General features: G+C 34.5%; 1 protein-coding gene across 2 annotated transcripts in view; it reads right to left on the bottom strand.

The window, feature by feature from the left end:
• PIBF1 (progesterone immunomodulatory binding factor 1) overlaps positions 1-25,417 on the bottom strand; it is a 106,246-nt gene that overhangs the window by 10,860 nt on the left and 69,969 nt on the right. For both annotated transcript variants that reach the window (XM_059466591.1, XM_059466590.1), the window contains exons 13-16: positions 24,173-24,263; positions 20,805-20,907; positions 18,892-19,022; positions 9,868-9,952 (exon numbers count right to left, since the gene is read on the bottom strand). In XM_059466591.1, the coding sequence (XP_059322574.1) occupies positions 9,868-9,952; positions 18,892-19,022; positions 20,805-20,907; positions 24,173-24,263 (410 nt within the window). The remainder of the gene's footprint in view (positions 1-9,867; positions 9,953-18,891; positions 19,023-20,804; positions 20,908-24,172; positions 24,264-25,417) is intronic.

Genomic DNA, 25,417 nt, shown 5'->3' with positions numbered 1-25,417 from the left:
TTCAAGTAAGGCAGAGTGTATTTGACATAGTTGCATCCTAATTGCAGCTGTACTGGAAATACAAGAAGTCAGCAAGAATTTCAGTGTGAGAATTGCACATATGGTCATCTAAAGCATATGGATCACACTGTAAAGCTGGAAACTGGAAGACAGTATGAAATGTCCTGATCAAACAAATGAAGCTGATAACTGGGTGGTGGAAAGATGCCAGACCATATGCAGGATGTTGATAACTTCTCTGCACTACACTTAATTCACTAGTTCTCTATATCCCAGTGCATATAAAAACCTTAAAATGAACTGACAGATCTGTGACTATATGGTTCTACAAACTACTTCCAGTTTTATAAGGTGAATGCATTAGAACTGTGGCAACAATAAAATGTCCCAGTCACTGCAGAGAACAGCTTCTGTTGTTTTAGATACATAAAAATCTCTGCCTATTTCAGCTGTATCTTAAATTTGTTCTTAACAGTTTAATCTTCCTAACTTATTTACAAAAATAGGAAATAATTAAATAATTTGTCTCATAATTCAGAACTAACATGTCAAATTGTTAAGTTTTTTTCACTTTGGCATTGTGGATCAGAAATATATTTGCAATTGTAACTAGAACTAATTCTCCAAGTACTTTTTTTTTTTTTAGCTGAGCCATTGTCACATTCATTTACTCAATATTTAATAAAAAGTATGCTTTCTTAAGTTCACCTAAGAGGAGACAGATGCTAACATGCTAATATGCTAAAACAGCCTTATTTTCATACATTATTATGTAGAAGCTACTGTATTTTCTGAAATGGTAATATTCTAGTTTAATTCTCCCTGTCTTTGCTATTTCTTACAGTATTTAAATTCACTTTCCACTTGGTAATAGTCAAATGCTATCATGAAACGTACAAAAGTAAAATTTTTACACAGCTGGATATGCAGTAGAATGAGACAGAAATATGCATAGCCAATCCAGGGAAAAAAGAATATAACATGGGATAGATGTTGAGAAAATATGAACAATTTCAGATTAATCAACAATTTCTTGTTTAAAAGTTTATCCCTTTAATTGATTCTAGCTCCCTCAAAGCCATATAATTTAAAATACACATGCCAATTCCATCCCATAATCCTTATATATGTTGCATTTTTCCTATGAAGCCTCCTATTTATTACACAACTGCTTACTGTATACACTGTGAAGGGAAAGATTATTCTTGCAAGAATATATATTAAAGATAGTAACACATTCTGAATAATACAGCTCAAAGAAAAGAATCAGTGTTGTTAAGTCCTTCCTCTTCCTAAATTCACTGCTATTTGGAATTCACTGTTTATTAAAGCTTGACAGCAACAAAATAGATAACAAAAAGATGAGAACTACTGCTTAGGAGCATATTTTTCTTTGTAAAAAATGAGCCAGAAGCTTCTCTACACTCGTTTAGCTATGTAAATGTCACTTTGTTTCTCCAAGCTTAAAGCTGAGAATAGCTCCGGGGCTTACTTGTGATGCAGAAATGTTCCTGTAATCTACTTAGAAAACATGCAGAACATTAATAGAAACTAGAATCTTGGAACATAAACGTAGCATAAGAAAAATGATAATTACTCTGTGGCTTAACATTTAAAAAGAGAGCTAAGCATTGTACATCAGCATTTTTTTAATATAAAACAAGTTGCAGCACATAGATGAGCAGGAAGTCGCTCACTTTAGAAACACAAATAATTTTGACATTATCGTGTACAATCTTTTTACACAGAAAAAGAGGGGGAAGAGGCAGAGATTGAGATTGTTTGAAGGCACCTGTTACCAATCACATCTTTTCATTTGTGTCTTCCCAACCCCTGCAGATACCCCTTCCTTCCCCTCTCCCCAACAAAGTAGTTTTTCCTTTTATCCACTAAGCTTCCATCCCTGATTAAACACGTACTGCCCTCCCCCTTACGACTCCAAAGCTTTTTATGAGCGTCTGAACTTCTCTCCACCTCTGTTTTTTTGCAGATGGCAGCTGTTGCTACTCTCCAGGTTCCTAAATCCAACATATTGGCTTTCTGTCCTAGGTTATTCCTAGTCAATCTTCTTCAGCATAACTTAATTACAGCTAAGGATAGTATTAGCCAGACCTTAAAGTATGACTAATAATGAAATGCTGAAAACTCATCTGGAATTCTCAAGGTCACTGCTGAGATGGAATTAAAATCAAGGCACAGAGAATTTATCAGTGAAGGGTATCCTGCAAAGGCAACACAAAAGTAAGAAGGACAAACTGGTAATATAGAGTGGAATGGTCCAAGTAAGGTAAAGCAGAGATACTTCAGGACCCCTTGCATTTCCACAAAAAAAAGGAAAGAAAAATAATAAAACCATCTGACTTTTCTTTTGCTCTTGTGGGCAAAAAACCAGGATAACTATTGAGAAATACCAGGATTTTGTGCAGAATACTGACATAAAGATGAATGCAAGAACAGAGGCTACTGGATTCTCAAACACTGTCAACATTAAAATTTTGGAACAATGTCATGGAATTCTGAATTCATGTGGCCATGTTTCAAATCTAGCATTCATAAGCATTTATGTAAATCCTTGGAAACATTAGCCTGATCATTTATAGATGCTCTGAAAAAACACTTGGAGCCCTTCACAAACTATGCATTTCCTAATATGACTAATTAGTAACTGTTTCTCCTCTTGGTCACATGGACTCTCTCCAACCTTAAACACACTTGGAAAACGCATTTGGCAACCATTTATCAAAACCTAACAAATAAGTCAGATTTTAACATTTTAAAGATAATGAAATAACTATTTTCTGTTCTTAACTTATGCTAAACAATATTGCCTTATGCTTATCTCATTTTCTTGCCTCCCACCACATCCTCTGTTTCCTAGAACAAAATAAGCTAGACCTTTAATCTCACTCACATAAGACCTCTGGCCTGTTGTGAAATTTCTTTTTATATAAAAAATACAAAATATCCATCCTACAGATCTAATAAAAACTTTTTTTAATTCACATTTTTAATTTTTAAGATTTAATCTTTAAGAGACTGGCAGGACATTGGAAAGTGGCCTTTTCCAGGAGACATTGATTAAAAAATGAATGTAAATTCTCAGAATGATATGAAGAGAAAATGTAATTGTGAAACTGCTTCCAAAATGCAATGAGTTCCTATATAAGAAGATGACTTAGAGAAAGAGTTAATTTGTATCTAGTTAGGAAAAATAAATGCTAAGGAGATTTTCTTTTCAGGCTTTTGAACTGAGACATGTAACAAACAAAAGCTGGCTGTGAGTAAGATACTACATTAGGACACATGAACTCTTAACCTCTTCCACAAATGGGGGATTTTTGGACAAAACACCTTTTCTTTTATTTTGATTATTGCTTCTGCAAAACAGGGATAGTAACAGTTTTCTGCTTAACTTGAGGGTATAATATTTGTGAGACAGGTATTCAGCTACAATGGTGAAGGCCACAGAAATATTCAGTTAATAAATAGAATTATTCTGACATATTGATAAGAAACTGTGAAAGCCTGGGAAGTGGAAAGAGTAACATGGTTTTAAGGGAAAAGCATTAGGTTTACTCATAAATGGTGAGTTACACATCACACATGGAATGCTCCTCACCTGCCAACTAGAAAGTAAGTTCAACATAACAGGCGCTCAGGCAATAAGCATTTTAATATTAACCTGGTAGACTATTTGCAGCAAGAACAGCTCACTAAGAATTTTTTTATTTTTTAATATGTTTTAAATAGAATAAGAACTTGCAATGGTTAACCAATATAAATTTTAACCCAATCTAGCTGAAGATTCCTACCAATTCAGGTACACATATTTAGACAGATTTAACACTCAATTTGAGTGAAACAACAATTTCCTGATATAAGCTAAATGGATTTAAGTAAACAAATAGCAATAAAACTCCATGTGTCTGTAGCCATTTAACTGATTGATATCAACCAGGTTTATTTAAACTACTACATGTTTTCTACTTTGTCCCCTAGCAGACAGCCAGAGCCTGGTTTCTGGTTGCTAACTTCACTTGAAGAGCTCTGGCACAGTAACACATGAATGTGTCAATAAGGCAGGTGACTAGTTCAGCAAGCTTACATTCTATCACTTGTATGCACAGCTGCTAATGTAGGGTGAGTGCACAGATGTGTAAAGCAGACAAAATATCAGCAGGTTGTCATATCTTCTTACTTGGTGTATAATATCCATGGGCTGATAATGAATCATGTCTGCATAAACAACTGCATTGCAGGAAATAAATGGTTATTGTAAATAGCCTGAATTTGCAGCATTTATGTAATAAATGTTACCCTTCTATTTCTTATGACAATGATTTCATAGTATTAGTTTGACTTTTTTAGGTTAAAAATTACTGTATTGCCAGACTGAGTCAGATACTGGTGATTTCAAGCAGTTAAAAAAATAGTGTAAATGAAGTCTTTTATATTCATACAAAAAACCCTGATCTTAGGACTTGAAGGAACACCTATTAAAGTCTTCTATTGGTGTATCTTATACCACTGTCTCTTTTTTTTTGTTTTAAGATCTCCTACAGTATTTCTATTTGAAACATAAAAAGAACTCAATTCATTCTACTTGCTCTGCTTTTTCCCCCCACGAAACCCCAGTGGATTATGAACTTCACATTAAAAATGTAAACCCCAGCTAGTTAATTTTCAAGATTTTAGAACTCAGTTTCTACACTGTTTGAATTGGAAAAGCTAAAATAGATTTAATTGTGTACATTATTAGTTTTCTTTATTATGACACATCTGTATCTTAAATTTCTGAAGAAATAGTACAATGCTATACATCAAAGCATAGCAAATTTATAACCTCTTAAATGTAACCTCAGGAAATTATTACTAAAACTTCTTGCCAAACATCTGAGTGCTGACATTCTGCCCTTCCAAGTTTTCATCTGAGGTTTGAAAGCCAATGGATAAAGTCTAGAATTGCACTTCTGATGTTACAAAATGCTAACAACTGCATCAAGCATGAAAGGCAATGGAATTGCTAGGATCACAGAGATCATGGTAAATATTTTAGTCAAAGGCTGACTGTTGGAAAGAAAAAAAAACCAAACCAATAAACTAGATAAAAGGAATCATGCATCAAGAGCTTCAACAAAAAGATTTAGTGGATTCATCCCACTTAACTTTAGCATCTAAGAGAGAACTGCATTTTCAGTGCCTTTAAATTATGGATGCCCGTTATATGCACAAAGGAATAACGTTTGAATGCAGATAAAGGATGGCACAGAAGCTGGTGTTCTACACAGTTTGGGACACAAAATGCCCTCTTTATCACAGGTAAGTAATACTGACTATAAATATTTTTACTTTTTTTTTTCTTTGCTGGACTCTTTCCAAAGATCATTCAAACTGCTAACTTAACAGACAGCAATAGACCTTTGTAGGGTTTTTTTTTTTTTCTTTAAATCTGCAAATCTCTTTAGTGATTTGCAGTAGTGTCCTACTGCAGCATTAGAAGTGTGTCAGAGCTGGTGGAACAGGAGGAGGGAGCAGGAGAATCAGGAGCAAAGGGGTAAGGTAGTGTTATAGCTATAGTGTTATTGGGTCAACTCAGGCATGATGTATAATTTCACCTGGATTTATTCTTTGAAGGAACACCTTTCTTACTCACTCTTCCCTGACTATACAAAGACACATGGGAAATAAGTTCCAGAGATGGAGCCAGGCCACACAGTTAATTATTTAGTGGGAAGAATTAAAACTACAAGTGGGTGTTGGTGTGGCTCGGTTATTCGAGTTGCGAGTGTCAACAGTGTGAAGTTCAGCTGATTAAAATGAGAACAGACTCTACAAATAATAATGCCAAAAAAAAAAATATTCTGGAGGTCTGAAATATCCCTTTTAAAAAAAATCCCACACTATTTACTGGAAGATTATTAATCGGACACCACATTGTTCCTCCAATGTTTTGTACTTTTCTGATGGATCTAGAAAAACAATTAAATAATAATACCTTGATAAAACATAGAAAATATATTAAAATCAACTGAGAAATCTGGCTGCATTAACTTGCTGTCTTGCACTAAGGGGTGTACAAATGGCATCTGAGTACAACGCACCCCAGACCTTTCTGAGAGCTCAGAGAAGACAAGGGGCACTGAGAAGGGTTTATTAGGAACCTCCAACATGATCTCAACATCATTCTAGATATTGCTCATTCATGATAATGCCATTGAACTCCCTCTAATAGGGAAGTTTGCATTTAATGACATGAAGAATGCAAGAAAATTTATCTTACCAGCTGATTCTCAGTGATCTAAATGAAAAACTAGATTAAACTGTTTTCCACATTCATTTACTAATTAATTCAGACAGAAAAGGAAGAAGCAGGCCAAGAAACAATTCAGAATTTAGGCCAAGAACAGAGTCTGAATAAAACCCCAACCTTCCTTTTATCTCCTTCATGGGTGGACAGAAGCTTTTAAGGCTTTACATAATCAAATAACTATTTTTCACTTTGATGTCCCACAGCAAAATACAAGATTCATCATCAAATTAGACGTCTGTACAATTTGAAATAATTAACTATTTTATGACATTAACATTTAGTGTAATTTTTTCCTGTAATAAAAGAGCTCATATAAGAAACCTACAGAAATTCTTCCAAGATTCAAAGTATAACTTTCAACTTTCTTCTTCTAAAATTAAAATCTGTGAAAAGAGAAGATTAATCATGAATGTAAGTTCTTTATTTAAAAACTGTATAAAATGCTATAATAGTCTCCAAAGCAGCATTATGAATGTAGCTGATATCACAAAGCGATAAAAATTAAATAACCTTCCAACCCCTGAAACTCTAACATTCCATTAAAAAGAGTTAATACAGTCTCAGACCACACAGGCTGGAATACCTGAAGTCAAAGCTGTGCACCTATTGAAACTTGTTGCTGGAAGACAGCATTAACATCATTTTGGCATTTTGCTTGTACTTTTAGCAGTTACTTTTAACATACCTAAACTTCATTTTATCTTAACTATGAATATCTTAGGTTTATCTGTTCAAGAATTCTAATGTTTCTACTTGCAAACATGAGAGCAACAAGGTAATTCCTAACAAGACATGACAGTTTAGTATGTGCAATGACTGAATAAGGCTGATAGTAACCCTGTTACATGATAGCATGTACCAAACACATAAACCCATAATTAATCTTTTTTTTTTCAAAGTGTATGGATCTGTATTTACAGGTTGCCTGTCAGTTTTATTTAAAATTGCAATCTGTTTAAATGCAGTTAACCCTTTACTAACCTGATGTGAGAAAATTTGTATTCTTTATTTCTGTCAGCAAGGATAATTACTGGAAAATTGTGACGTTACTGCAAATTTAAATCTTGTAATAAGATGGCAAAGAAGTATAGTCAAAGACTAACTCACTATCCTGTACAACGATTTCAATACATGAGATAACTGCCTTTTAGAGAAATTCATGAAGTGTAAAAGTACTAGAAGAAGTTTGCATTAGAAGTAAAAAATAAAAGGCTGCATAAGGAATAAAGAGAATTGACAAAAGTTAAACTTACATACAAACACAAAAGCTACCTCTTCTTTTCAAACATTTTCCTGAAACGTTTTTAGCTACTGTTTTGTTTCTCAGGAGAATTTTTTTGTGTGTTGTACTGGCATTTCATAGTTTTCTTCCCTCAAACATGCAACTTCTGATGTTTCTTTTTCATATTTTTTATTCATATTCTTTTCTGCAGAGGTATCTTTAAAAATATTATCGCTGTTTGACTAATATGTCCTATTTTTAACAGATGTAAAAAGAAATTTCAGAAAACAGTACTAATTTTGGAAATATTTGATCAATTTCTTAACATTCAGGGTATGAGAAAGATCGAAGAAGTCTGTTTCAGACTCAAGCATTTGCTTTTCTTTTCCAATCAAGCCTTCCTCTGCCAGCCTCCCTTGATTGTTTGACAGAATTTAAAGTCTGGAATGGTGAAATGACACAAAGAAGCAAACTGCTGCATATCAGGAATAGTTTATGAGGGTACTCACAGGGGCTAATGTAGTTTGGATGTAAAAAATGTTGCATAGCTTTAAGTTAGAAATGTTATAGTTTCCTTAGAAAACATGGAAAAATTTTTCTTTTATCACTTTCTACTGCTTTTAATCAGCTGCAATGCATGCTCAGTGATATGACACTACTAAAAGTAGGCACCCAAGTGTGATTGCTCTGTGAGCATAACTAGTTGGCAGCACCAGAGGTTGGGAAAGAAAGAGTAGGAACAGGAAATTTTGAAAGAAATTAATTTGAAATTAGGCCAAGGGCCTATAATATTGGAAAAAACACTACGTGTTTATACAATTACATCATGTTTCCTCTGAGTATTTTTCATATCATTAATGTAAGGATATGATAAAGCATGCATATAATGGTAAGGTTTATAAACTATCTAGAAATGTTTAAATCATACATTAGTTTGGTTTGGAACTCAGCAAACAGAATTAGTAGTTTTAATTTAAGTTGAGGTTCACTTGGACTCAGCTGCTAGTGAAACTCTTTTGTTTTGGTTCTAACAAAAAGGAGTTTTTTAAGTGCTTGGGAGAGACAAACTAGTTTGGACCAATTAATGACACGGATTTTGGTTTACTGATCTAAGAAGGGAATGTGATGAATAGTATGAAAAGGAGATGAAGGAAAACAATTTTGGAGGTGGAATGAAACTTCAGGAGTTGGATAGTCAGTTTTCCATGAAAATAATGTTTTAAAATGAGTGATAATCCAAACTCTGACAGGATAATTTAGGGGAGTTGTAGCTTCTTTTAAAGGAATCTCTCCATCTTTTCTCTTACCAGTAAGAGAAAAGAAAGATGCTGTCAGGGAACTATTGCTATGCCTCTACAACCACTTTCTGAACAGGTAAGTGGGTAGTGAGGTCCCATCACTCTGTATCTATAATTTGCACTGTTTTTCCTCATTCCTGATTTGTTAATGTTGTATTTTTTTCTGGAAATCCTTGCCAAATCATTCAGCACCTCTGGGAGAAGATTTAATAGTTGCTTAGGTCAGCTTTTGGTTTTATATCTTCAGTACTCTTTAGCTTTAGAAAATTCTGTGCTATTATTCACATTCTCAAATTCCTGCAGTAAACTTAATTTATTTTCATCCTTTGTTTCAGACATTTAATCTGCAGATTTTCTCTCCTACGCCATATATTAATCTCTTAAGATTGTTCAGATAAAAATCTTGACAAGAGCCCTTAGGGTTCCCTAAGCAGCACAATTTTGCATACTTTTAGATCTGAGAGTATAATCCAGTCCAGTAGCACCCTGATTCTTGCTCAGATGAAACTCAGGTAAGTATACAAAAAAGTACCTCAACTCTTCTTGGAAACCTGTGTAACTATTGTTTTGTTTCCTCTCCATAACTTCTCTTTTGGAGTTGAAAAGGGATTCAAAAGAGTGTACAGGAAATAAATTGAACAGTGGTTTGGTCCAGTGTTTGAGGGCTGCAAGGACTGGGGAGCACAGAGAGATCCCTGAGGCATACTGTGGCAAAAGCAGACCTTGCAGATTACGTGTGTATCAATTTCACTGTGTTTATCTAGATTCTTGTTAAATGCTTGCAATCACCATACATTGTTCAAGGCAAAAAAAAAGAAAAAACAGAGACAATAAACCATCAGAGAGAATTTAACAACTGATAGTGTAACTGAGACCCTCCCCAGCAGCCAACAGACATGGTCACCTGTGTTGCTGATAACGACAGACAAGAAAACCCCAACAAATCAAATCCAAGTAAACCATTTTGTTCTCCGTGGTTTAAGACCCAGTAGCAAAAAAGTGCACTTATGGTAGTAATGCTAAAAAAGGAATATTACCTCACGGTCATTTAGAAGTCTCTCCAAATCTGCTGCCATTTGATTCTTGACACGCAGCAAAGCTGTCTTTTCTTTATTTAAAAGACTGGTAAAAAGAGGATAGGAAATGCAGTAATAGCAACAGATAATCTCTTTTAATCTTGTGTTCTGGCTGAAACATGCATTTTCTAAAGCTAAATACTGGCAACAATAAAAATCTGCTCAAGTAATTGTATCAAATGATCCTTCTCTATATTCAAGCACTGAAATTTTTATAAATATGCCCAAATGTACGTACAACTTCTTATTTTAGTCAAACGGAAAAACTATTCAAAGCCTTCATAAAATGCCTCTTTTTTTCCCTCTGAAGCGTAATTTAAATGATTAGAATCTTCTATTACCATTTCTTGGTTTCTTCTAGGCAAAATGAGATTATTTTATAAGCAAAGTAAGTCTCCTTATACCTACACTTTTGTATCAAAATGTGGATTTCTTTGTTGTATTAGTCACTAGCAGTAGCACACCATATGAACTCTTTATACTACTGTATTTAGAATTCTGAAAATAGCAAATACAAGGAAGAAAAACATACAGCTCTTCTCCCTTTAGCTGTATAGTTTCTGCAAAAATTGTAAAGATATTTTTGTTATTTTTAATATTTTTATTCCAGGATAATGTATGGGATCAAGCTTATCCTATGAAGCAAGTATGAAAACTGATTTAGCATGAAGGCATACCTTTATAGCAGAATGTAATGTTTAACTTTAATCACTCTTTGTCTTCATAGTTATAGCACATGAACATTTGAAATGTTTAGCATACACATTGTGATTCCAGGCAGCAGTTCTACAATAATTAAATGCATTTTCCTATTTAGGCCTAGCATCAGTTTCTAACATGAAATTTTAGACTAATACATGCATAATACCAGTATATAATCTATTTTGTTAAAACAGCCACAGAGATTTTCTTGGAAGACATGTTATGTATGCCATTAACATGACTTAACAAAATACGTTGTACAATATAAACTGTAACATAAATCAAGAACTATGAAAAATGCAATTCTGCATATGGAATGCAAATATGTAATACCACAAACAGGTCAGGAGTTCAAAAGCAAATATATTAAAATTTCATAAATGGAGCAATTAAATATGTTGCAAACACAAATTATTTAATATTTCCAATATTTGATCCAGAAATGATCAACAAAATAAATCAATCTTTAATTGGCCGTGTATCATCCGCTCATTTCAAATAAGCAACATCATTCTTTGCCCCAGAGATTTTCTGGCAGTTCCTTACAAGCTCTGTATTGTAAATTATGACTGTCAATTCCTTCTAGGCATTCATTAATTCTCAGAAAAAAAATGTATCCTTTTGCCAAATTGCTCAGTTGTTTCAACTATTTAAAAGAAAAGTAATAACATTTTAAAAACTATAAAAATATTTTAATATTTTCAAGAGTTTTATTTTCTGTCACATTTTTAATCATGATGAAATTGCTATACCTTCTTTTTCTTGGGTTCATGTGTTGTTACTTTCATATCACTTTTTCTTGGATTTCTGTATTTCTTAAGAACATAAACTAATCCTTCTAGAAGCTCAAAAACTTATTAGAGAAGCAATAATACAAGTTTCTCTAAGACTTTAGTGTACTGAATAAGCATAATCATTGGTGTTCAGACTGAACCAGAAGTTCATGTTTGAGGTTCAGTTTCATTTACAGAATAGAACCTATTCTACTTATACTGCTTATACCTTCTGAAATAATATGACGTAAGTGATCAATGTAGAGCAGTTCTAATTTTCTTTGTTTATAGTAAAATATAGGACATAGACTACTACATCATTCAGTAGCACTTCATGTCTTTTCTGTCGTACACATTGATGTAGAATTACCAAAGCATATGCGACTTTGAATTTTGTAGTTCTGCAATACTTGTGCTTTTTCATCATTGCAGATAGAAGGGAATAATTCATGTGCTCATGAAGGAATACTGCAAGAGGCATATGCACATTTAACAGAGTGGGAAAATAGTTAACAGACAGAATGATAACATATGACAAGTTAAACAGAAATACCTTTAAAAGTTGCATCTTGGGAATAAAACTGACCATTTCAGTTTCTGGATTAAAAAGCTCTGAACCAACGTCTTGGATAGCAGCAAAGAGATTCTAGGCTTAACATACCTTACACTCCCAGTAAAGAGTAGTTTAACCTAGTCCAAGTTTAAGTGGCAGTGCTACAAATCAGAGAGCAGCTTTACAATTTGTTTTAGCTGACCTAAGTGAGAACTGTTGAAAGATCATCCTTGCCTTGCCACATGCTGGTAAACCTCCTCTTTCTGTTGGTACTAGACACTTTGTCATCACATAAGAAGGTCCTTCACTGATCTGGATGGACACTGGTGTCTTTTTAAAGGTTATTTTTCACATGGATCACCAAAATAACTTGATTTGCCATGTACAGTGGAGACCTACAGCTGAAGGCAAGGATGAGCTGCTCCATTTGGTGATGGAGTGCCTCAAGTGTCTTGCAATGATTCTGAAGCCACCATCTATGAGTCTAGGCAAACCAGCTTCTAACACTAGAGCTCAAGGGTTGTAACTTCCATCTAAAAAGATAAAACCATGATGTGCTCCACAGTGCTGGTCACTGATGGCCTCATCCTGAATGTGGAGAAAGTGCACGTTGTGAGAACTGCGGCCTGAAAAGTCCAGGTTAGAGAACTAAGTGAAAAGCAGTGCAAATCCTGCTTTTTCTGTGTGCTTTCCAGAAGAAACCAAATTGTCTGTGAGGACATCTAGTTTCATTCCATCATGCTTTTAAAGCCCAGCCAGGTATGAATCCAGGTACCAGGAATGCGGGCTCACCATAAAATACGCTTGTCATATGCATACACATTGCTCATAGCAACCACTGGCTTGTTTTGTCTTGCTTAGATCACTCAGGATCTAAAGCCATGGTAGCCTGGATATCATATGTAAGACATTTTTAGGCAACATGATTTTTCTGGAGAATAGATACTAACATTTCCCAGTTTCAGCCTTGTAAACTATTTTCAATTTGGGCAACTAAACCATTTTTAATGCTGAAGTGTAAATATATTACTTACTATCCTGTTCAGAAGCTTCTATAATTAGATATTCTGAATAATATGTTTATGCTGGACACACAAAATAAACATGGGTTTTATATAGTACTGGATTTTTTTATTACTTCTATTCAGTTTGGAAACAAAAGTATGTCTCTTTTTCAGGGAACTGTGTACTCCAGATGCTGTAAGAAATAGACTGTGCCTTTCTGTTAATTTGCCCTTACAGCATGAAGCTGAGTAGTCCAATATTGATTTTTTTTTCATTTTATATTCAGATATAAAAAAATGAAATACAAATAGTATATGTAAAGGTTTTGTACATATAACTGAATATATAATATAGCCATGTAGTGAAGCTATCCCTTGTCTGCAAATTACAGATGAATAGCTCAAAGTAAGCAGCTAATTATTAGTCTAGGTCAAATGTTGTTCTTAAGTCACATAATTAGAAAGGGAGGTATAAAACATTTTCCAAACAAAAGTTCCTTCCAAGAGAGAATACATGACAATTCAGTGATCTCTCATTGTGCAGCTAAATAATCACAGCTCAGAGTTTTAAACAGATTTAGGAGAGTATTGCTTAATTATTTTAATTGAAATGTTTCAGGAGGCTTAAAAACCTATCCATGAAATGTCCAAATTAAAATTAATTTTTCAAACTGTAAAAAAAACCAACCCAAAGACTTTTTAAAAGTTGTATTATAGGTCAGAAAATGTATAAAAAAAGGACATATTTCTACAAATTTTGCTTGGAGCATTTCTCTGGGAAGCTGCAGTACTATTGGAATAGATGGTGCATATTTCACAGAATGGTAATGTTCTCATAAAAAGCTCATTGCCCATTCTTTGATGGGAAAAACTCATCTAACACTCTATGTTGAGCTTTATGTTTAGATGGCAATTAGAGAACCCAAAATGTTTAGGTAAGGAACATTTCAGTACAAAGCTTCTTAGTGAGCAAAATCCTTATATGGCTTCTGGATTTTCCACACAGTTAAGGCTTTTGAGTATTGCTTTTGCGTAAGTGAACCTCTTTTAAAACCAGCCATTGGTACAGAGAAATTTGAGTAACTACATTTAAAATAAATACCCTCTCTTTATGAATGAAGTCCTTTTAACATCTCCAGTTATTTATAAACCTAGATGTTTTTAGCAGAAAATTATGTACTAAAACTACAATTACTTCACTACATACATAAGAATGAAACTCATAGATTTGTTTTCCCACAGCATGACATAGTTACAAGCATTTCTTTTCCAAAGGAGTGCTAAATGTGATGTTTTCATTTCTGGCTAAAGAACTGTATGCTAGAGAGATTTCTTTATAGCAGCAAGGAGTCATCCTCACACACAGCACTGCTCTTATTAAGCATCACTATTTACTTTTATTAACGGGAGTGCTATGTGGTCTAATATAAATAAGAAGTTACTTAACAGAGTATTTTGAGATATGCAGACCACCTATAAATGCATCCTGCAGATGCCCTGTCACTCAAGACCAAGGTTTTGTATCTGAAACCTATCTGCAGGTGCATGGCTCAGTTCAGAAGCACAAAGTGTGTTGCTCCCAGAGCCAAGTTCTGTTTGAGGCCAAGCTCCAGCACAGCCCATGGCCTGCCTGGGAGAATCCTAAAGGGATGGGAATGAGAGTGGGAGTGAACACCGTATGTGGGCAACACCTGACAGAGCCTCATTATCCTAAACAACCTCTCCTTCTCCCTGAGTGATAATATGCTTGTGCCTTCACTCCTGAACCTCAGCAGTGGTATCAGCACCCCTTTAATCACCTGGCAGTGGGTCCCTAAGTTGTTCATGCAAATCCCAGCAATGGCAGCAGCCCAGTTAAGCATTTACCCCAACCACAACAGCTCTTGCAGCTCTCAGGAAGGTATGGCTAAAGATCCACATGTTCAGAAGGGACACGCTTCTCAGCAAACCAACAAAGTATCTCCAGGTCTGCTGGATACACTACTTTAATTCTGTCTGATAAGTTTTCTGGTTGTTTCTCTCCTTTCAGTGAGAAGTTGAATGGTGCTTTGAGCAACTTGATCTAGTGGAAGATGTCCTTACCCATAGCAGGAAGGTAGAACTAGATGATCTTTAAAGGTTTCTTCCAATCCAAACCACTCTGTGATTCGGTCTGACAGCTACTGACACAGGCAACCTTGAGCACCACTTGAACAGTCCTTCCAAGAGAGGAAGATATTTTGATATGAAGGCTCTGAAAGACCCTTAGCTCTACAGGTGTGACAATTAGGGATGAAGGCAGGTAAGCTGCTCTAGCTGAAGTGAACTTTGAAGACCATGCTGGAAAGAGACTTAGATGGGTCTGCCGGACTTGTGAAAAATACTATATCAAAATGATCTGCCTGAATCTTTCCCATTCCTCTTGCAGAAATAACTGCTGTAAAAAATGACACTTTAATAGAATTATGAGTGTGGAGAATACTGAACACATCTGTGGCCTGTTAAAGGACCATTATATAAGGGAATTTAGGCTATTTTGTGAAAAATTGATAAAGATATGGCCCAAGAACATCCAAAATGAGATTTCTGTCATAGATAGCCTTCCTTGTGCTTGTCTTCCTCTTGTGCTGATTCAACAACATCTGCTGTTAAGCAACACTCTGTTTCATCACAGAATCAAACTCACATCCAGTACAACCAACAAACTTCTCAATAGACATGGAAGTACAAAGTGCTGCAGGTTGCTGCAAAACATTTATAGGTTGCAATAAAGTGTTGACTCATCATCCTGGGAAATCTGCTGGAACCTAATCACGCCAGGAGTATGTTCTATAAAGACTATTGGCAGTGATCACTGTGTATAGGAGGCAATTATGGATTAAGACTAAAAAAGTAAATTCACTTGCAAATAAGTCCTTGCTGATCCCTCCACACTCCAGTTGAGTGGGAAGTGATAAGAGAACACTGGCACTGATAACACAGATGTGCCTGTTCTGCTTGGGGAATCCATGATTTACAGAATGTTCTCTTTTGATGAGCAGATGAGATAAAAAAACAACATGAAAAGAACACCCCTCCACCATTGAATCTGCACACTAAATAAAAAGGAAGGAAAATTATGATCAAGCATGGAGCAGCTGTAAGGATAAATTAAGTCTTGATTCTCAGGGTGCAGGCATTATCAACACTACATTAATTTGTCTCCAATCTGGTACTCAAATATGAGATTAAAAAAATTATGCACCCAAAAAATCACTAGTATTTTTGAAGGTTCATCTGAAAACAAGAATTCAAGCACTATTTTTCCTGTAGCTGGTTCTTGTGAAATTGCTGTTTAGAAAAAAGACTAATGCATTACTGTACTTAAAATGTTAAAAAATAATGTACCTTGTGTAGCACAAATTAAAGCTCAGAATAGAGGCTGCTGCAGAATTGCAGTATTATCAACTATTAATCATAGGTAATGGTTGAAAGAACAATTTCATTTTAAAATGGTCTTACAAATATTAAAATTTTCCTTCAGCTCTGAAATACAGACAGACCAGGCTTCATAAACCATATTTAGTGTTTTCATTAATACTTTTCTAATAGCACCAACATTATCTGCAGAATTTAAGGCTCTCCTTGAGGAGCATTAATTCTCTGAACTCATCCTCTCAAAAATATTCCATGCACAAACCAACAAAATGCTGTTTAATAAACTAAGAGGGATAGGAATAGTGGGCTAAATCTTTTGATCCAGCAGAGCTTCACTTGGCATATATTTGGTAGGATTATCATTAATTTACTTAAATCCCATTCTGATTCAGTTCTGGAATAGCTGAGAGTAATCTGAAATCACCTAAGGGATATTTTAATTTAAAACTGTCATCAGCAGATTCCAAAAGGTTATCCTCATGACAAGAAATTTCTTGAATGTAATGTTTCTCTGGATAGAAATCCCTACCTCTAACCTTCCTCTCACTTATCGGAAAGCAAAGGATCAACATTATCAATTTCATCCCAGATTATGATTTCTCATGTATGCCAGGGAATACCAGCTAACAGTTTAGGACCTTTGTTTTAAATATGGAGTTATGAATAACAAAATTAAGGACTACTAAGATGCACAAAAAGCCCTAAAACATTAGGCTGTTCTCAAGAATTTCTCTGGGCTATGAAACTGGGCAAACTTGTGATAGTGGGATAGTGGAGTAAAAGCTATTTTCAGTTTACAAGGAATACTGGAAACTACCAGAAAAAAAAATTACCAAAATAACTGATGTGCAAAGTGTTACTTTTTTCTGCTATAGTATTTTTTTTGTCAGGCCACACACTTCATTTACAGCAACATAGACGAATGCTGAGCACACCCCAGCTCCCCACAGTGGAGTACTGCTGGCATGTTTACCATGAATGCTCACATTCTAGGGCAGATTCATTTTCTTTCTTAACCTGAGTCCCTTTAAAATGAAAAAAAAAAAAAAAATCCTTTACAGTTAATGGAGAGCAATAGGCATCTCTAAGAAGTAACTCACTCCACCCAAAATCTGAATTACTTTTTGGAGATGTCACTTCTTCCATGAACTATTAAGGAAAGTTAACCTAAGTCTCTAATTTAGGTACCTTAGTTTGTAAGGTAAATTTAAGAAGAATATCTAAGCATACAGATTATTGGCAATGAGCCATTTAACTCAAGAAAATCAGTGTTAACAACACATTTAAGTTCTTTTAGATTTTAAAGCATGAAACACACACTTTCAGAAATGACCTCACCTATGCATTCCCCTTCTATCTTCCTTTTGAGATACTTTTGAACTACTTTGTGATAACAAAACCATTCCATTATTATTGCCATAATCTAAAAGTTTGTGACCAATTCTTTGATACTTTTCACAAATGGAAAGTAAGACACTGTATATAGAGAGCACTGGAATTTTTCATTTTCTGGAAAAATATAATTAATCTTTGAGGTGTTTCTTACAATGTAACAACTCTAGGAAAATATTAAAAACACTTGATTCTGGAATTAAAAAAGATCCAGTCTTAGTGAATCAAAATTAAGCTCAGTGAAAAATATCGTCAGGAACTATGAATTAATATTTCAGTTTATTTCTAAACTTATTGATTCATATATAGATTTGCTTGGATAATAAGCATGTTTAGGCATTTTTTAGATTTTTTGTTATCCTCGAGGGATAACTACCATCCCAAACCATCAAAACACTATGAATACATACATATGTATGACAATATGTAAGATTAGTACTAGCTAGGGTGAATCCTGTTTTATTTTAATTGCTTCAGTAGATTAGTGGAAAATCCTGTATTTTTCATGCAATTGCTTCATAACAGAATCACATTAATATCTCCTAATAGTTAATGTTTGCTATTCCTAAACCAAGACACCACATAAACACCGAATACTTAAAATGCTAATTCTTCTGTAGTGCAGTGGGACTCAGCCATCAACTTCCTTGAAAGGAATAATATTTTGTAACAGCTTACCTGGGAATCAGATGTTAGGGAAGTTGCTCAGTGGTTAGAGAGAGCTGACAGATGGATACAGTAGCAAATCAGAGTCTCCATGAGAGCATATGCTCTAATTTTGGCTGAAATACCCTTTACTGGTGGACTATGCTATTATAATTTTTCTCCAACTTTTTTCTTGATTTTTACTGTTGTACAAATGGTGTGTCATTCTTTCCTTCTAGTTTTCTGAACTCTTCTCTACTTCCTGAGAGCTCTTCTCAACTCCAAACTCACTTTAAATCTGTCACAGCTACTTTTCCAAAACTAAACTACCTTTTCTGACATTGTGAGGGAAATAACAAGAGCTACAGTTCCAGCATGAAGACTGGAGCTGGTCAGTGATGGAGTGTTAATATCTCAACTTTGTGGACAATAGCACAATTTTTTTCTAATGATAAAAATATAAGTGCTTTTTACCCTCAGTTTAAGAGAAAGTAAAACAAGAATCAGTGATTTGAATTACCTGAAATCTTTTTCAAGTTGTGCAATATGTTCTTTCTGTAGACTTATTTGAGAATCTCTCTGTTGCACAGTTTCAATGAGGTATTTGTATGGCTGTTGTGCTTGGTTCAACAAAGAATTTGCTCTGTCAAGCTGCAAAAAAAGGTATAACTACCATTAATTTTTTAACTTATAAAGCACAATTATTACTGATTATTGATTATTACAATTATAATTGATTATTACTGAACTATTATTGGATATTATTGTTTTCAACCAATTGCATATTAATATAAACTCCTAACCTTTTATTATATACACAAAAAAGGAAACATACCTCCTTCAAATAGATTACTAGTACACTATCTTCACACTTTTATGTTCTAATTGTGTGCTATTTTCACTGCAATAATGATACCACTCTCTACACTCCCCCAATCTGCATTTTCAAGGGTTTTAATGTAACAGCTTCCATTGATTAAAAATAAAAGTAGAGTCACAATGCCTCTGTTTATGGTCTTATTGACTTACTGTGGTATTTTCTTCCCTCCTTTAAAAAGCTGAAGAGGTTGTATAATAAATACTGCACTTAAGTAGCAGTATTTGAGCCAAGTTCAAACCAAAAGCTGAAAAAATCACTTTTGCATCAGCTTTTTATCCATGTTCTAGACTTCATCTAGATGACTGAACAAACTCTCAGTGGAAAGAAAAATAATGGTCTACTTAAGCATGCTGTTGTCTACAGGATCCCTAGTTTGTTCTAAAAAAAAAATCAAGAAAAACAATAGCTGGGAGTACAAATCATGTAAAGACGGCAAAGAAAAGTTTTAGAATTTTACACAAAAAAGTTTAACTTTGTACTGGGTTGTATTATGATTTATTGTATACAATTATATGGTAAAAGATCAAAAATTTAATGACAGGATAAAAATTAGCTGAAGATGCTCCTGTGGAAAGCTGCAGGAATTTGAACTAAGGTCAGTGATACTGAATCTTTCATCAGTGAAGCAAGTAAAAAACTACTGTGGGTAAGGAATGAAGTGAAACACAGAACAATTTAAGACAAAGAATAGTGATATGGAAGAATACCAAGGATAACTATGATTCACCAATTTCCTTTCTTCCAAGTAAGAACCTGAGAGAGTATGTTTTAGTCAAATAGAAATTACCATGATATACCTAAGAATACATAAAAAATTAAAGTATTGGTTAAAAAATCCCCAAACTTCACTGTACATGTATCTTGCATTGAAATAACCTATATAGACATACATATACACATACAATTTATAAAATTCAAGTAATTTAAAAATATGTAGAAATTTCAGTATTTGCACTCTGTGAAGTACTTGGGTGTAGTAATTCTAATTTGTAATTACTGTGGCTTTGAAAATCAAACTGTTAAGCTGTTACTATTCCTGAAACAGTAAGCCTAGAAATTACATATGGTGGCATCATCTAATAGAAAACCTAGTTGTCCTTTTGTTCCTATGAGAAAAATTAAAAGATGATTTAAAGATTTTTTAAAAAATTAGTTTGCCCTAATTCTGGGACCTTTCAAGCTGAGGTTTGTTAAATATCTTCAAAAGTGATTTAACAGAAGAGCTGTGTAAGAAGTAGTGATGCATTCATTGAACAATTAAGTATCAAACAGAACAAACTAGCTTGGCTGGCTGTTCTTCTCTTCAGAAATCAAAATGTTGTCTGTCTGGCTTACATTCTTGTTTAGCCTGTAAAGTAATCCTCCTTTCAATATTAGTTGCAAAACACAATATAAACTTCTTTGAAAACTTCTATCATGGAGTTTTGGTTAGTTATGAGGCCATTTTTTAACATCAAATAGATAAAAAACACTATTTAGAAAAGATTTCATTTTATGAACAGCTGTTCCGTAATGTTTCTACATATTTGAATTTTTGTGTAATAATGATTTACCTCTTGTGAAATCTGTATTACTTGTTCCTTCTGATGTTCCAGATCTTTCACAAGCAACGAGTTTTGCTTTTCTAGCTGCAGCAATCTTCTTGCCAAGTGAACACTGTGCCAGTAAAAAGCAAGCTCAACTTGAATTTTTTCCAAGATAGGCAAAAGAAATTCTACAATTTATACTAAAGGATTTGATGGCCTTAATTTTTCACCAATGCTTAAACATTAACATACATAAACTATAGAGTTAAACATGCTGCATAATCAAAGTTAGAAAAACAAAATATTACAAAATATTACAAAATGTAACAGCACTAAAATAACATTCCCAGAGTTATGCTATTGTAATATTTTATGCATAGTAATAACAATTTGTCCAATACTACACAACTGTAGAAATACTGTGAAAATCCTTCATCTAATTATGATTATTTACTTTTTAGCAATTTTACAAACTCACTTTAATTCTAACTTAAATAATGGTTTAAAGATGCTCATTAATATATGTTTTGCAGCAAAACACTGAAAATGTAGTATTATATCATTTTCAAAAGAGAGGCAAAATTGTTTTGTCTGACATTTAATATGCTAAATAATTTAATATTATTGCAAATTTTGTTTTAAATAAACTCTTATGTAAAGTCACAGATTAACTTTGAAGAGAAAGGATTATTGACCTACTTAAACAACCTAGTCAAAAAATTAGATCCTCAACCTCTTGTAAGCTTTATGTCCAGAATGAAAGAGGTGTGAATCTATTCAAGAGCACAGGTCCATGGGCAGGAAAGGGAAGATTCAATATGCACTGCAGAGCCTGCTAGCAGACATCTAACCTAGTCCTCCAAACTCCTATGAATCACAGAATGGGCAAGGTTGGAAGGGAACACAGTGGCCATCCAGTCCAACCTCCAGAGCCCGTTGTGCAGGACTGCATCCAGGTGGTTCTTGAGTAACTCCACAACCATTTCCTGACTATGATACAGAATCTAGGAGAGGGTAGAGTGGTCGAAAGCAGACTGACTGACCTGAAGCTCAGGCTTAAGCATGCATAAATCTAGATGATTGTACGAAGTTTATTGGAAAATTTGACCAGTCATAACATCCATCTCTTCCTCAGTAAAATGGAATAGACTTCTGGATTTGGCAGAAGTCTTAAAAATCTTTATCTGTGTTATAAACATACTCTTTCATGCACTAATCTCATCTAGTACAAAAGAGAAAGGAACCACTTTTTTGACTAGTAGCTATTAGAGTGTAAGTGAAAACTTGGATACCTTCCCATGGCAAATTTAGGAATGCAGCCCATGGTAATTTTCCAGGCTTCAACTACTCGGTGAACTTCACCTGAATTTGCAAATATTTAAGGATAACACAAGTACACCTTTCAGGCATACTTTTTAGTATGTTTTTTGACTAGTTTGAATTGAAAGCAGAGACAAAGGGACTGATGTGCAAAGGCATCTTATGCTGGAAACATTTGATTCCAACTATACTAGAAAATTATGCAGTGCTCAAAAATGTGGTAATTCCTTGTTAGCAAACCACCAAAGTCATCCTGGTAGTGTTTTGTATTCTCTCATTAACACTTCCCAAGCAGTTCCTAGGCATAGCTGAGAAGTCAGCATGGCAAGCAAATTACTGCCAATATGTTGTTCACATGTAGTTTATCCTACACTGAGAACTGTTTTATGGCAACAGGTTTCTACAGGCCATTTGGTCTTGATGCTTCAGAGCGCTCCCAGGCAGGCTCAATTTAGTACTAAGGATGCCTATGTTTGAAGTAATGAAGGAGCTGTTTTCTGGCAAGTGGCCAAAGAAGTACAGACCCCACACTGCTTGAAAAGGTCCATTTTGTACAAACTTTGAGAGACTGAAGTGCATGATGTGAACTTAAAGGAGCTCTTCATTTAGCATCCCATATGTCTGGGATTAAAGAGCAGGTAGTGGACTCCAGAAAGAAGATTATTCCCATTTGTAATAGATTGTCTTTCCTTAAGCAATCCTAGAGAGCAGAAAATTTATCTGTGTTTCTTTAATGGTGCTAAATAGAGGATGATGTCAGAGTCTTTGCTTTTAAAAACTTTGGCAGCCAAAGGCATCACACACATTATCTGCCTGGCAGTTTTCCTTGTATCAAAACAACAGGTAAACCATACACAGTCTTTTATGGCTTTTTAAATCTTTTTAATTCTAAAAGATAAAGCAACTCTATGAAGTCTCCAACACTATTATGAAGGATTAAGTCAGTTTATTAGTCAATGCCTTTTGGAACAAAAGTGGAGTATATGAGTCATTCCAAGAGAGCTGCTTCTAAGCTCAAAAAGTGTCTTCCAAGCATATCTGAAATCCTGGCCTGATCATCAGATTCAGCATTCAAAGGAAATTCAACAGAGTTGTCATATGCGTAAATAATCTAAACTGAATCGAATAAAGTGAGGAAAAAGAAGGATCAAAGTGGAAACTCAGAAAAGTGCCCAAACTATTGACAAAAGAGGAATAAACTGAAGCTTTAGGAAATGGTGCTATAGAGCTCTCAACAGTTTTCTAAACCAGGTGTGCAACAGGGTCATGGAGGTTTTTTGCACACTCTTCACCTTCCAGGGACGGTGACTCCACCACCTTCCTGGGCAGCCTATTCCAATGCTTGACAACCACTTCTGTGAAGAACTTGTCCAACCTGAACCTCCCCTGGCAAGCCTGAGGTCATTTCCTTTTACCCCGTTGTTAGTTGTGTGGGAGAACTGAGTCACAGCCACTACACACAAGCTCACAATGAGCCATTCAAATGTCACTATTATTTCTTAAAGACAATGCGTAATATAAATTTATTAGTTCAAAATTACTATGATCAAGAGGCATGTTTTTCACCTATGCATCGTTTTAGTCTGTTGATCAAATTTTCAAATTGACCAAATCACAGTAAACTAAAAAAAAATGCAAGTGGAATAAGACCCTGTATTAGTGAAGATATAATAGTTATGCTCTGAACTACTGTCCTTCTTAATATCGTGACATAGTAAGTTTTTCTTACTATTAAATACAATGATTTTTAGGTTATTAATAATGCATATGCTATTATATAAATGTAAACAATGTAACTAATCTGTTTTTACAGCTGCTTAATTTTATACAATTATAATTAATCTTTCTAAAAGTCAATGAGAAGAGGTTTTAAAATGACCTACAAAAATATGCTCATTCATATGTATCAACTACATTAACAGGTCCTAGTTCTCAATCTATTCCTGTAAACTTAAGCCATTAAAAAACCTCTTCATGTTAATCAAACTAGCTGGATCTTAATACAAAACCTAATGCATGTATTCTTCATTTAGTTTATCTCGAACAAGTGAATTCATGAAGTAATCTTTTTTTACCTTTGCTTTAGTCGTCTTTTGGCTGTTGTAGGAACATTAGCACCATATCCATATGAGAAAAGAACCCTTTCCGCTTCAACTTCATCTTCCACTGCAAAAAAATGCAGAAAGGGGCTGTTGAAGAACAGTGCCAGAACTTATAAACTTCTAAGCAATTCTATCTACAACTCAACATGCAAAAACATTTTTCTAGAAGCTAAATTTTCAGTTGGTGCAACCTTCTGGGCTTGAGTGGAACAGTTTTTTTCACCATTAACATCAAATTTAGTGCCACGCTTTAATTACTTACAACACTTCTCATTTTTATCTTTAACATAAGACTTATGCAATACAAAAGTAAAGAAAAATAGTTCAATTATCTTGAATATTCATACTGTTGGTATGGTCACAAAATACATACTACTTGTATAACTTTACTTCAGCAGTAGAAAGTTAGGTTGCTTAAGTTTTTAACCTAAATAATTAATTTTCAGTGCATACATGAGAAGGCAGAGGAAGACAAAATTTGAAGTGTTTAAAGTGACAGGACATAACAAAGTCCATGGGACCAGAAGGGACACATCTGATGTTGCAAACGGTCACAGTGAAGCTGCTCACTATGGTTTTTGAAAGGCTGTGTGATCAGAAATTTCAGCACACTTGATGAAAACAAATGCCATCCATTTCTTCAGAGAAGGCCAAAAAAAGAGCTTCTTAAGTACATGCAAAATAGAAATATTAAAAATAATCTCTGCTTCCATAGGTGATTGATTTCTGAAAACACATTTCTAAGGGTTTTAAACAGATTATAATTGCTTTGAAAGGAAATCCCAATAGCAGCAAGATTAAAATGTCTATGTTCATATTTCAAGTTCTGGAATTCTGGTTTCCGCTCTCCTGTAAGATGAAGTGGGCCAGAGAAAAAAAAAAGAAAAAGAGTAAGTGTATGTGTGAAATAGAAAGAGGCAGAGAGAATGGGACAGAGAGGAGGTGTAAAGGGGGACAATGAGAAAAATGGGAGCGGCAGGGGTGTGAGAGAAGGAGGGAGAACAAGTAAACACCAGCCCAGGCGCCACACAAAAGCTTTGCTGAATCAAATAGTTGTACATGGGAGAAACAAATGTAGGAAATTATGTGAGTCCTATCTGACTCATCTTTCTTAATGCTCAAGTGCCTCAAAATCAGAAATACCTCCATTTCTCAACAACTTGCAAAATGCTGTAACTTCTTTGCCACTTGTCTAATACCCTTGTAATGCTATTTTAA

The sequence above is a fragment of the Ammospiza nelsoni genome, chromosome 2 (assembly GCF_027579445.1).
Source record: "Ammospiza nelsoni isolate bAmmNel1 chromosome 2, bAmmNel1.pri, whole genome shotgun sequence".
NCBI lineage: Eukaryota > Metazoa > Chordata > Aves > Passeriformes > Passerellidae > Ammospiza > Ammospiza nelsoni.
The sequence above is the reverse complement of the archived record's forward strand: the minus strand, read 5'-3'. Positions and strand labels throughout refer to the sequence as shown.